This window comes from Suricata suricatta, chromosome 3 (assembly GCF_006229205.1).
Source record: "Suricata suricatta isolate VVHF042 chromosome 3, meerkat_22Aug2017_6uvM2_HiC, whole genome shotgun sequence".
Taxonomy (NCBI): domain Eukaryota; kingdom Metazoa; phylum Chordata; class Mammalia; order Carnivora; family Herpestidae; genus Suricata; species Suricata suricatta.
Window position 1 is genome coordinate 174,665,709 of NC_043702.1, and position 13,299 is coordinate 174,679,007.

The following is a 13,299-nucleotide window of genomic DNA, read 5'->3' on the forward strand; positions in this document are numbered from 1 at the left end:
TGCCCCGCCCCGGGTTCCAGACCGCCGCCTCTCCTAACGCCTGGACCTGCCCTTCTCGGCGCCCCTGTTCTCCAGGGAGATGCGATGAGCCGGCGCCCCCGCGTCCTCATCGCCTTCCCGGGCACGGTGCCCGTCCGTTGCCCGTGGTGGGGAGGGAGCCCCCTGCGACCCCTCCGCGACGCCCCTCCCTTGGGCCCCCGCCCAGCTGGAGGCCTTGGGCCATGTCCCAGGGGACCCATCTGGGAGGTGGGCTCTAGAGCGAAGAGGGTGGAGAGGAGAGAGGACGGGGCCTTGGGCGCCTCTGAGATGCTCCCAAGCGCCGGTGGAGGCCGAGCGAGCCGCAGGCAACCGCGCGGCAGTCATGATGCCCTCGCCCAGTGACTCCAGCCGCTCGCTGACCAGTCGACCTAGCACCCGGGGCCTTACCCACCTCCGCCTTCACCGACCGTGGCTGCAGGCCCTGCTCTCGCTGGGGCTGGCCCAGGTGCTCCTGGGCGTCCTGGTGGTCACCTTCAGCATGGTGGCCTCCTCCGTCACCACCACCGAGAGCATCAAGAGGTCCTGCCCGTCTTGGGCTGGATTCTCGGTGAGTTGGGTGCCCGGTGGTTGGGTGGGGTAAGGCTCCTGGGGCCCCACCCCTCCACACACGTTACCAGTCCAGGAGCTGGTCCCTCCTCCCTCCTCGGGGCTTCTGTTTTCCTATAGGGCTGGGCGCACCCTGTGGTGAGGGGCTCACTCAGGTGCCTCCCCCTGCCAGGCTGAGCCTGTATCCACTCTGTCCCTAGCTGGCGTTCTCCGGGGTAGTTGGCGTTGTGTCTTGGAAACGGCCATTCACTCTAGTGGTAGGTGTTAGGGTCTGGTGTCCGTTGGGAGGCAGGTGCTCAGCACCTGAGGGGAGGCCCACAGACACCCTGTTGAAGCGAACTGGCTGGGCGGTTCGTGCCTGCCCCGGATGAGTGTCCGCGGAGGGGGCCCCACCCGCGGTGGCGCGCACCCCCAAGGGTGCCGGCGCTGAGCGTGCACCTGCTTCCTCCAGATCTCCTTCTTCTCCTTGCTTTCGGTGCTCTGTGTCATGCTCAGCATGGCCGGCTCTGTTCTCTCCTGTAAGAACGCTCAGCTGGCCCGAGACTTCCAAGACTGCTCCATGGTGAGACGGAGGAGGGAGAGCCGGAAAGGCCTGGCTGGGGGCGGGGGCGGACCCCCGGGGCTTGTCCTAACTCGCTGCCTCGCCCTCGCCGCTCCCACCCAGGAAGGGAAGGTCTGTGTGTGCTGCCCCTCCGTTCCCCTTCTTCGGCCCTGTCCAGAGTCGGGACAGGAACTGAAAGTTGCCCCCAACTCCACCTGTGAGGAAGCCCGAGGGGCCCTCAAGGTGAGCGTGCGCGCCCCACTTCAGCCATCACTTTCTCCCCCACCATCCTCCTGGTGCGCACCTTTGCCTCACCGGCCCAGGGCGGGGGGGGGGGGGGGGGGGGGGGGGATATTTACCCCTCCCCCATCATCTTTCTCTTTCCTCCAGAACTTGCTCTTCAGTGTCTGCGGGCTCACTGTCTGTGCTGCCGTCATCTGCACCCTCTCAGCCATTGTCTGCTGCATCCAAATCTTCTCCCTGGACCTTGTGCACACGGTGAGGGGGAAGCCAGGGTCAAAGCCACGCAGCTACGGCGGGGGCAGGCATGTATGCGCTGGGAGCGGGCTCGAGGGGATGGTGGCTGTGGCGCTGGCTTCTGCCCACCAGAGGCTGCGGGTCACTTGTTGGGCACCCATAGGGTAGGGACACAGAGGGGGCCCGAGGGAGACTGACGAGGGGGAGGACAGGGAGTGGAGAAGTCTGTGACCCGACCCAACAGTGAGACTACAAGTTGGGTGGAGTCCAGACGGAAGATCCCAGATGGGGATGAGGGTAAAGGATCAATGTTGGAGTGGGGGCAGGGGCCAGGTGGCAGTTCTGGACAGAGATGGGCCACAAAGCAAGGACTTTCCAGACAGAAGACGGCTGGTGCTGGCCGAGGGAGGGGCCGGAGCTCAGCCGCCGGAGGGGTTTGCGGCCTCGGAGCCGCGTGCCCGGCAGCCCTGCCGCTGACCTGCTTGCCCTACAGCAGCTGGCCCCGGAGCGCTCAGTCTCAGGCCCCTTGGGGTCTCTGGGCTGTACCTCCCCGCCGCCAGCCCCTCTGCCGCACACCATGCTGGACTTAGAGGAGTTTGTCCCGCCGGTGCCCCCACCCCCCTACTATCCCCCGGAGTACACCTGCAGCTCCGAAACGGACGCTCAGAGGTGAGGCCTGGCCACGCCCTGCAGGGGTGGGGGCAGCACGAAGCCAGGAGTGGCAGGGAGGGAGCCCTGCAGCTTAGGACTGCCCTGCCAGACTCCTTCCTCTCCCTCACTCTCCCAGCATCACCTACAACGGCTCCATGGACAGCCCGGTCCCCTTGTACCCTACCGATTGTCCCCCTTCTTATGAGGCCGTCATGGGGCTGCGGGGAGACAGCCAGGTGAGAGTGGGCCCCGTGCGGCCTGGGGGCTGGGACAGAGCCCGAGGGGCTCAGCTGCTGGCCCTGGACAGGGAGAGCAGTTCTCTCAGTCTTTGTCACCTCAGCACGTCCACGGTCCTCTTCCATCTCCCCGACAGCCCGGCGAGGTGGGGCGGGAGCTGTGGAAACTGAGGCCCACAGAACTGACCCGTGCAAAGTGACAAAGCGGGACTGCAGTCTGGGTGTCCAGAGCTCTGTCCCGCAGGCGGGGTGGCCGGAGCAGCGTCTGGGGCTGGCCCCTGACACTCGTGTCTCCCACAGGCCACTCTGTTTGACCCTCAGCTTCACGACGGCTCCTGCATCTGCGAGCGAGTGGCCTCCATCGTAGACGGTGAGCAGGACGTAGGGAGGTGGGCGAGGGCCGGGGGGCCTGGGGCAGCCGAGCGAGTGGGGGCCGGGTGGGTGGTTCTGGGGAGCCCTGGACTTGACCGGCCTCCTTTGAGGCAGAATGGAGGCAGCGTGGTCCGGCATGGGCTGGTGCCACCTCATGCCCTCTGCCGCCCGCAGTGTCCATGGACAGCGGGTCTCTGGCGCTGTCCGCCATCGGTGACCTCCCCGGGGGCTCAAGCCCGTCGGAGGACTCGTGCCTGCTGGAGCTGCAGGGCTCCGTGCGCTCCGTCGACTACGTGCTCTTCCGCTCCATTCAGCGCAGCCGTGCCGGCTACTGCCTCAGTCTGGACTGCGGCCTGCGAGGTCCCTTCGAGGACAGCCCCCTGCCCCGGAGGCCCCCCAGGGCGGCCCGCTCCTACTCCTGCTCCGCCCCTGAGGGCCCGCCCCCCCTGGGGGCCCCCACGGCCGCCCGCAGCTGCCACCGGCTGGAAGGCTGGCCGCCCTGGGTGGGACCCTGCTTCCCCGAGCTGAGGCGGAGGGTCCCCCGGGGCAGCGGCCGGCCGGGGACTGCCGCTGCTGCTGCTCCTGCCTGCGCCCCCGCCCGCCGCTTCAGCGACAGCTCAGGTTCTCTCACCCCCCCGGGGCACCGGCCTCCCAATCCGGCTCCCCTGCCACCACCGCTGCTGCTGCCACGGTCCCACAGTGACCCGGGCATCACCACTTCCAGCAACACCGGTGAGCACCCCTGCCCAGGGTTCAGGAGCCGATGGGTGGGGGAAGGGGGCCTGGGGCCAGTGACCCCCGCTGGGAGCTGGGACGTGCTGAGGTCCCTCAGGAGGGAAATGGAGTGAGTTCACTCCTCCAGGGGGCACTGCTGGTGTGCTCCTGAAAACACAAACACGCCATCGTAACTGGGTGGCTGAAAGAAGTGTTTTCTGGACCCCGATTCCATGGCTGGGCTGGAGTTAGTTACCCACCCACTCTGAGCCTCCCCTCCCTACCAGGTGTGCGAGACTGCACGGCCGCCCAGGTGCCCTGGGGTCCCCGCGGGACGAGGCCCTGCACTCCCACCTTCGCCCAGGCATAGCTCATTGCCGCCCGCAAGCGCCGGGAACTGGGGGGGTGAAGCCACGAAGGAGACCACCTCAGTCCCCTTCCCAGGGGGCAGAGGTGATGCCCGCTGCGGGGTTGGTGGGCATGTTCACTGGCACCTTCAGCCCCAGCCCCACCCCCTCCACAGCTGACTTCAGGGGCCTTTATACCAAAGTGCTCGAGGAAGAAGCAGCTTCCGTTTCCTCTGCAGATACAGGTGAGGCCTGTGGTTGGTGCCCAGGGCGGGGGGCAGGGCAGTGCTGCCTGGCCCTCTCTGCACCACCCTTCCCCTCTCCCCGCTCTTCGTCCCTCTCTCTCTCCAGGGCTCTGCTCAGAAGCCTGCCTCTTCCGTCTAGCCCGCTGCCCTTCTCCAAAGTTGCTCCGTGCCCGCTCGGCTGAGAAACGGCGCCCCGTGCCCACCTTTCGAAAGGTCCCCCTGCCCGCGGGCCCTGCGCCTGCCCCGTCCCTGGGAGACCTGAAGAGCAGCTGGCCGGGCCGGGGCTTGGTCACTCGTTTCTTCCAGATGTCCAAGAAGGCCTCAGACCCCGGTGGCAATGGGGCCCATGGGCTTAAGCAGGTAGGAGCTAGGGGAGTCTGGGAAGTGCACCCAGGAGAGCCTGGACCGTCCGGTTGAACCCGACGGCCTCTCCCGCGTCTGCGTCTAGGTGCCCCGCAGCCCATGGGGCCGGCCAGGCCGAGAGAGCCTCCACCTTCGCAGCTGCGGTGACCTGAGCTCCGGCTCCTCCCTTCGGCGCCTCCTGTCTGCCCGACGCCTGGAGCGCGGCACCCGCCCCCACAGCCTCAGCCTCAGCGGGGGCAGCCGGGAGACAGGGCTCTGACCGGGGCACTGAGCAGATTCAGGTGAACGCCGGGGCCACGCACTGGCTGATGCGGAAAAAGCCCGCTGAGCACTCCCAGAAGTGTCCCTGTACCTCCTGCCGCCAGGGGCTCCCGCTGCTTGCCTCTGCCCCCCCGGCCCGGGGGGCTGCTGTCCCCTGCTGCATGGGCATTCAGGCTGTGGGGGGAGAGGCCCCGGCTTACAGCCCCGGAAGAGGAAGATAGAGTCTCATCCCCCAGCATGAAAGAGCGCTCCTGGTTCGACAGGGGCCCCAGGGCCAGGGGGAGGCACGTCCCAGTGCTGACGCACAGGGGCTGGGCGCCCGTGTCGTGGGCGTGTGAGGCACGAAGACGGAAAAATCTGGGTGACTCTCAGCTCTGCCGCCTCTAGCTGCATGACCTCGGGCAAGTTATTTAACCTCAATTGCCTGACCCGTAAAACATGGTGAAGATGAATGTTTGTAAAGCTCTTAATACACTAAGCCTTCAATAAATTTCAACTTTCCCCTTCTCTTCTGGATCATTCTTGGTCACCACTGAAATTTGCGCTGGCATCCCTCGTAGTTACGAAAATTCTCTCAAGACTTTTCCGGCTGTCTGTGTCTCTGCTCCTTTTCATAAAATGTCTCTCTTCCTTGCCTCCACTTCTTGAACACTCCACTCAGGCTCCGCCCACACCCTCCCCAGGCAGCACTCTTGAAAAAGTGTTCAGTGGCCATTCCTCTGCCTGCATGTCACTTGACCCTGAGAAACATTAACCCCGGATAATTAGCATCTTTCCTCTTGAATTTTGCCTTTTGAAGACATCACGCTCTCCCATTTTTTTTTTCTCTCTACCCTTTCACTTTCCTTTGCGAGTTCCCACACCTCTGCTGAGGGGTATAATGGTGGAGGTCCGGAACTCTCCCCCTGACCCTCTTCTGTTTTCTGCTGTAAGAGGCACTACCAAAACCTATAGCTTTAAATGCCATCTACATGTCCCCGGAGAAGTCTCTTCTTGGTCCCTCCAAGAGCTCCAACCTCCGACTTGACACCTCTGCTCGGATGTGCCCGCGTGGCCGCAGGTGAACCCCTGCACCCAGCCCCAGCCCCGGTTCCTCCTCCACTGTTCCCAGCGCGACAAACAGCATCGCCGCTCGGCCGGCTGCACATTCCAGAAGCTTGGGAATCCTCCTGATTTCATCTTTTCCCTCATCCAACACACCCAATCCTAACCTGCCTTCTTGCCTGTTTCACCAGCTACCTAGTTCAAGCCACCCTCCCCCCTCCCTCCCGGCCTCTGAACTGGTCTATTTCCACTCTTCCTAAGATCCATTCTCCGCTCGGCAAAGTGATAGGAAATCACACCGAGTCCTGCCGAAGTCGGATGGCTTCCCACTGTATTTACAACGGTCTCCAAACCCGCCAGCACACGACGGGGTCAGGTACCGCCTGTGTCACTGCTCCAGGAACTGCCTCACACGAGGCCTCCGCGCCCCTCCTTCCCCCGCCCCACGCCCATGCCCTGTGGCCGTGCCCCCCTCACCTCCCTGGGCGCCCCGCTGCAGCAGTGCCACGTTGTTCGGAGCACTTGCCACTACCCAGCATCAGCTTGTTTTTGGTTTTGCTCACTGCGCTGGGTCTGTCAAGGTACTGGAGCGGTGCTCGCGCGGCCGCAGGGCGCGGACGGGGGCGGGGAGGGGACGGCGCGCGCGCGGCGACTGGCAGCCAAGCTTCTGGAACAGCTCCCGAGCCCGACGAGCGGCCTCGGGGAGTGCTGGGGCGCGGCCGACGGCCAGGTGCGATGGGAGGAGGTGGGCACTGGGGTTCCCGCGGGGCAGTTCCTGGGCACTGACTCTTCCCTACGCTGAGGCTCCCAAAGGAGCCAGCTCCGGAGGGCAGCCCAGCTCCACCCACCCCCGACCCGTTACAGCGCGGATTCCCCGGGCGCCCGGGCACATGCGCGCTTCTGGCCTTCCGCGCCCTTTCGCGTGCACACCCGAATACGCTTGCGCCCCATCGGGACTATGGCTGGCCAGCGAGAGCAGTCCGTCCCCGAGACGGCCAATAGGCCTGCGGAACGGGCCGGCGGCCCGCCTCCCAGCGGTTCGAGGCCCCGCCCGCGTGCCGCCCAGCGCATCGCGCGACTGCGAGCGGAGGGGCTGCAGGCTTCCTGGGCGCTGGCCTCCCGGGCCGCGCGGGGCTTTCCCTGCGCCTCCGGCCGAGGATGCTGTTTCGCTTCGCCGACGGCAGGCGTGTTGGATGTTGCAATGTTGGACTCGCTGTCTTCTTCCAGTGTTTGCAGTTCACCTTTTATCATTTATTAAGTGTAGGAATAGTCCTCTTGTGCTAATGAAGAAGAGGGGATGAAATATTTTTTTATGTTTATTTATTATGAGACAGAGAGAAACAGAGCATGAGCAGGGGAGGGGCAGAGAGAGAGAGGGAGATACAGAATCTGAAGCAGACTCCAGGCTCTGAGCTGTCAGCTCAGAGCCCCATGCGGGGCTCCAACCCACAAACCAGGAGATCATGACCTGAGCTGAAGATGGCCACTTGGCTGCTTAACCGACTAAGCCACCCAGGCTCCCCCCCTTTAAAAAATTTTGTGTGGGGGGGGGGGGGATGAAATCTTCAAATGCTCTCCATCCACTTGTTTTCTTGAAAGGTGGAGTGAGAAGAAAGTCTGTATAATTTATCCATTCCTTAGCCATTCGACAAATGTACACTGTGCACAGGACCAATGCCAGGCACTGTGAGGACACCCGGGATAGGGCACCGGGGATAGGGAGCAGGGATAGGGTGCTGAGAATAGGTCTTTGGCAATAGGGCACCAGGGATAGGGTGTGGGGATAGGGCACTCCAGAGATTTGGGGGCCAGATCCAGGGCACCGGTGGTAGGGCACTGGGGTTTGGGGATAGGGCACCAAGAGATAAGGCCCTGGGGATAAGGTGCAGATAGGACACCAGGGGTAGGGAGTGGGGATAGCATTGGGCACAGGGCACCAGATAATACGGCGCCGGGACGAGGCATCAGGGACAGGAAGCTGTGACAAGACCCCGGCATCAGGCTCGGAGGATAAGGCAGGGCACCAGACAGGCTGGTGAGCACTCGGACAGAGCAGCCATCGGTACAGTTAAGTACAACGGCGGTGAGCTGCACAAAAGAAGTAAAGGCTGCGACCTCGTGTTACAGGAGGGCTGCGGGAGCTCGTGTGGAGAGAGAGTTTGTAAGAAAATGGCATATGAGGGGCGCCTGGGGGGCTCAGTCAGTTAAGCGTCCGACTTCGGCTCAGGTCATGATCTCACAGTCTGAGTTTGAGCCCCGCTTTGGGTTCTGTGCTGACAGCTTGGAGACTGGAGCCTGCTTTGGATTCTGTCTATCTCTCTCCACCTCTCCTGCTCACTCTCTGTCTCTGCCTCAAATATAAAATAAAACATAAAAAAGAAAATGGCATATGAGCTGAGTTCTGAAAGGAAGAGGAATAGGCGTGAAGGATGCCGGCTGGAGAGGGACAGCCCTGTGTGCTGGAGCGGGCGGCCGAAGGGCCACTGAGAAGGGGAGGGCTGGCGCTGCCCCTCGGCACCTGCCCCTCCGGTCTGATTTCGACACGACAGCCAAAATGATCTTTTAAAAATATACATCTAATCTCGTCACTTCCCTGCACGAAACTCTCCAGTGAATTTCCATGTCAGAACAAAACCTAGACGCGTCACTGGGGTCACTAAGGCCCTACAGAATCTGGAAGCCAACTTGTTCTCCGGACTCACCTCTCACTCTCCCCCTCGCTGGTTCTGACCAGCACACCCTGGCTTTTATTTTGCTTCGTAATTCTCATGGTCACCCGAAACTGTTTTTCTCTCTTCCATCCTCACTTGAATATGAGCTCCATAGGGCCAGGGACTTTATCATCCTGCTCATTGCTGTGTCCCCAGGCTAGAGAAGGGTCTGGCATAGAGCAGATACTCAATTATTTGTTGGATGTATGAATTGGGGAGCACATAGCAAGGATGCCTAACGCAGGCAGAGGCGTCAGAAAATGAGTATTAATTTTTTTTTAAGAGAGGAAAAGAAATTCATGGTCAGAAGGAGAGAGAGAGGCAAGGTGAAGTGTGGAAGTGTAGTTGGAGCAGAAGGGGCAGGTAGAGAGGTGAGAAAGGAGGGTGGGACAGGGCCAGGACCCTTGACCTCTCTTAAGGGCAATGAGGAGCCCCGAAGGCTCTTAGGAAGAAGAGAGAGTGGAAGCTTCATAATTCATATTTTAGCTAGAACATCCAGTTCTTGGAGAATGGATTATAAAAGTGGAGGATAGGAGACCAAGAAAGAGATTTTTCAGTAGTTTAGAAGAGAAATAATGGGGGGGGGGTGCGGTGGCAAGAGTATACAGAGAGAGAACAGACTCAAAGCTGAGCCCCGGGTTCTGAGAGGAAGGGGTTCCGTTCCTGGGGAAAGAACACCGGAAGAACAGAGTTGGCCAGAGGGCACAACGAGCTCAGGACGTCCTGCTGACGCGTCTGTGACACACCCGGAGGAAGGGTCTGGAGGGCAGAGTCCCATCACAGAGTCAATCCCCGGAGAAAGACTGGGATCGGAGGTGGTGATTTTCGAGCCAAAAGCAACTAGAAAGTAATCAACGCCGTGGGGGTTCTCCTCGGGGAGAACATGGCATATGAGGAGAGAAGGCATAGACCAGACCCCCGGCGGCCCCCTGGACAAAAGACAAGGAGCAGCCCAAGGAGTGAGGGGCCGTCCGAACAAGCAGAGGTAGAGTCATGAAGACGGAAGCACGCGGCAGGAGGGGGCCGTCCTGTGTCGCCTGAGGTTGAGAGGCAGGTCACATAAGGGCTGACCACTACCCCTTGGACTTAGCCACAGAGAGACCATTAGTGGCCTGGGGACCAGCAGGCCTGGGGATGCAGGAAGTCTGGCCGCACACAATCCTGTCTCGTGCTTTGCCCCATTAAATCCTCGTCACAACCCCCGAGGCCGCAGTTCTGGAGATGAGGAAACTCGGGCTCTCAGAAGTCAGCTCACTTCCCAGAATCTCAGATCTAGTGAGCGACTGAGCAAGGGTTTCGGTCCTGAGCAGTCACTCCAGTGTCCAGGCTCAAACCCCCATCTTGCCTTGCCCCTCTTTAAGGGGACAGGGACAAACAGTGGCAGCGGAGGGAAACGGTGGAGGCTAAGAGTTTTGGACACAAGCTGCCTGGGACTGTCCCTGGAGGAAAGACAGAAAGGCTGAGTATCGAGAAAGTACTGATTCCTCAGTGAGTTTTCCATGGAACTTTCCAGTCCACAGACATCCTTATCTTCGGTGAGCCTCACCACAACCGTGCACGGGAGGCTCAGGACAGTGCAGAAAGTGCCGGCAGGTTCCCCAGTGGTCGTGTTGGAGCCCACACTGCCTGCAGCCTCAACCGCATCGCTTCGTTAGGCCTTTCTCGAAGTCTGACCGCTGCGTCCGGTTAGCCGCATCCTGCTCCTGTCCACGGCCCCTGTGCTTTGGACTGTGACAGCGTGATGATAAAGACACCAAACCCCGAGTGGGAGCGAGGCAAGATTTTATTTTCGGCCGGGCCAACCCTGATCTCCCTGGTGTTGAGGAGCAGAGAAGGGCCCAGAACACGGTGGCAGCGAGCTTGTATGACGTCAGCAAGGCGGCAAACATGGTCCAGTTAACCAGTTAGAGGTCACGGCATTTCAGGACACCCGGTCCCGTTTTTACAAACAGTAGTTGTGGAGAGCTGCCAGAAGAGCAGCCGGGGGAAGAGATGTGTGCCCTGACCTAAGATCAGCCACCTGCAGGGCAGGACAGTGTCATCACTCCCAGCTCACGGCCAGAGACAGCTTGGCCGGACGTTCTTATCGGCTCCTCAGACGCTGTGCTAAAACTGCAGCTTCTGTTTTTCCTTTACCCTAGTCTTTTCACGGGACCCTGTTTCTTAGTAACTGACCTGCGCTTTCTGCTCTTTATAAAATGCTTGTGTTTTCTCAATAAACTGAGGCTTGATCAGAAACTTTGTCTTGCCTCCATTCTCTGTGCCCCCTGCCCCCCAATTCTCCCTCCCTCCCTCAGGACCTGCGTTGACTGACCTGCGGGCCGGGTCAAGTAGTGCTGGAGGGACCCTGTCAGTTTTAAAGTTCTTTGTCTTAGAGGGTCTTGAAATGACCAATTACAGTCAGGCCCTCCAGGCTCCGTGAGACAGTGACTCTGTGACTTCCCGCACGTGTGCTTTGTCCGGTCAGCCTCAGACGGGGCGGGGGGGGCAATTTACGACCTAAGTTGTCTGTTTAGAAAGCAGGCAAGTTTACAGGCGAGGTTAGCACCTTCTGGTAATTCCAAGGGAGAGCCACACAGCGGTCACCACGTAGTCAGTCAGAACGGTGAACAGAGAGATACATTTGCAAAGCAATTTACAGAAGCCAAAACAGCAAGTTAATGACTTTCAATTTTTACTCCGTTTGCTAACCTACAATACGGACCACACTCAGGACAGTCTGGAACACGGACCGGCAGAGCCTCGAATAAGCCATGGTAACGTAACTCATTCATTCATTCAGCAACCACCGAGGCCCTTTCTCGGCTTGCCTCTGAGGGCGGGGCTTCGAGGTTCCGAAGGAGGAGAAACCACAGTATTTGGTCTGCAAGGGTCTGCCACCTTTGAGGACCAACCACACGCTGTGGAGATGCTGGGGGGCCGGTGACACCACGGACCTGCACCCGCGCCTGACTCGGCTGCACCCCACGTGTCTCCTCTGCGGTGTGAAGTTGTACAGCTAACGGCTGTGATGAGCACGTGTGGAAGATTGGCTGCTGCTCTCTTGGGGAGATTCCAGGACACTGTGTGGGGTACAGCACTCAGGTCGCCCCGGGCTTCACCACGTAAGCTATGATTCGTGTTTAAGAGTCGGTTGATCAAGGGGCACCTGTGTGGATCCGTGGGTTCAGGCTCTGACTTCGGCTCAGGTCATGATCTCACGGTGGTTTGTGAGTTTGAGCCCCGCATGGGGCTCTGTGCTAACGGCTCGGAGCCTGGAGCTGCTTCCGATTCTGTGTCTCCCTCTCTCTCTGCACCTCCCTTGCTCACATTCTGTCTGTCTCTCAAAAGTAAGATAAAACACATTTTTTAAAAAGTAAAAACTATGTCAGTTAATCGAACGAACGTTATTGCAGTGATCACTTGGCAGCACGGGCAGGAGTCCGGCATCCTGCTCCGCACCTAACCTTGCCCGTCGTTGGCTACATGTCAGCTCCATCTCCAAAAGGCTGGGATCGGGGGGCTGATTCCTCACATGAGTCCGGGGAGGAAAACACACCCCGGTGCGTGAGGGGCAGAGGAGGTAACTGGTGGAGTCAGGAATCAGGAGTGGTGTGTCCCCATCAGATGCCAGAGCCGGCAGGATGGGTCACAGCGGGACAGGTAAGGTTCACCCATTCGTCCCTTGGGTTAAAATGTTTCCGGCGCAGCCAGAGCGTGGAATGGGAGAGGGCCTCTCTTTGACTTGACTGTGCTGTTGACCTGGGCCTGGGAGGGGGCCCCTCCCTTGGGAGCTGGTCCGAGGCCAGAGGAGCCAGAAGCCTGCTGGTGGGGTACCTGCCACCCCCCACCCCTCCCCGGCGCTGGAGCTGCCCCTTGAGCTGGGCCCACAGCCCCGCCCTCGGACTGCGCAGGGGGTCAGAGCTGCGGTGCTGGGTCAGCCAAACTATTTTTGTTCTTCTGCTTGTGGCTTATATTCCTCCCCCAGCTGCCCTCTCTGGTGCTCAGCTAAACTTTTAAAAGTGCTGTGCAAGGGGCCTGAGGATGAGTCTGTGGCCACCTCGTGCGCCCCTCGTGGCCACCGCCAGCAGGCCCGGGGGGGGGGGGGGGGGGGGGCCCCCCCCAGGGCCGTGGTCCGCAGTCGCCCCCTAGGGGGCGTTCTGGAAACTTGTGACTTTATCGGGGTTCCGGGTCCAGAAGCCGACTGAGGTGTCAGCAGTGCAGCGCAGGGCCGCAGACGTGCCGGGTGGGGGGCCGTCCTGCAGCGCGGAAAGCTGCCTGTCATTCCGCCGACGTGAGGATGTTCTGCTCAACAACACGTGCAAAGCAAAAATCAAATTTCAGCCTTCCAGGGGCGCCTGGGTGGCTCAGGGGGTCAAGCGTCCGACCTCCGCTTAGGTCACCATCTCGTGGGTCGTGGGCTCGTGCCCGTCGGGCTCTGTGCTAATACTGTGTCTGCTTCAGATCGTCTCCCTCTAGCGCTGCCCTCCTCCGCTTGGTCTCTCTCTCCTTCTCTCTCTCTGTCAAAAATAAATAGTTAAAACTTAGAAAAAAATTAAGTCTTTCCATTTAGTAAGACTTTATCATATAATAATGCAGAGAAGTTTTACCTGAAGTTTGTTTTGGATACAGCGCAGGAACGGAGGAGACGGGCATCCTGGAGGGGGCAGCGCAGCCACAGCCGGGCAACCTGCCGTCGCCGGGCAGAGGCCCCGGCCGAGCGGGTCCCGCTGCGCCCTGCGTGCACCCAGCCGCTCCACGCACCGCGCCGCT

The 13,299-nt window shown here is 60.6% G+C and overlaps 1 protein-coding gene across 3 annotated transcripts; it reads left to right on the top strand.

The window, feature by feature from the left end:
- Positions 1-6: 6 nt before the first annotated feature.
- FAM189B (family with sequence similarity 189 member B) lies at positions 7-5,299 on the top strand. Of its 3 annotated transcripts, none has more exons than XM_029936027.1 (12): positions 7-586; positions 786-842; positions 1,037-1,147; positions 1,250-1,369; positions 1,517-1,624; positions 2,097-2,272; positions 2,391-2,490; positions 2,791-2,860; positions 3,037-3,594; positions 4,100-4,168; positions 4,275-4,528; positions 4,617-5,299. In XM_029936027.1, the coding sequence occupies exons 1-12, from the start codon at positions 362-364 to the stop codon at positions 4,788-4,790; spliced, it is 2,022 nt and encodes a 673-aa protein (XP_029791887.1). In that variant the 5' UTR covers positions 7-361; the 3' UTR covers positions 4,791-5,299. The 3 variants fall into 3 exon arrangements, with proteins under 3 accessions (XP_029791887.1, XP_029791889.1, XP_029791888.1); XM_029936029.1 differs by having other exon boundaries at positions 4,163-4,168; XM_029936028.1 differs by having other exon boundaries at positions 2,100-2,272.
- The last annotated feature ends 8,000 nt before the right edge of the window (positions 5,300-13,299 follow it).

Excerpts from the sequence above, each read along its gene's own strand:
- FAM189B (XM_029936027.1), top strand. The coding sequence starts at position 362 with ATGATGCCCTCGCCCAGTGACTCCAGCCGCTCGCTGACCAGTCGACCT. Across the intron at positions 4,169-4,274 it reads CGTTTCCTCTGCAGATACAG|GGCTCTGCTCAGAAGCCTGC; the intron begins GTGAGGCCTGTG and ends CTCTCTCTCCAG. Across the intron at positions 4,529-4,616 it reads GGGCCCATGGGCTTAAGCAG|GTGCCCCGCAGCCCATGGGG; the intron begins GTAGGAGCTAGG and ends GTCTGCGTCTAG.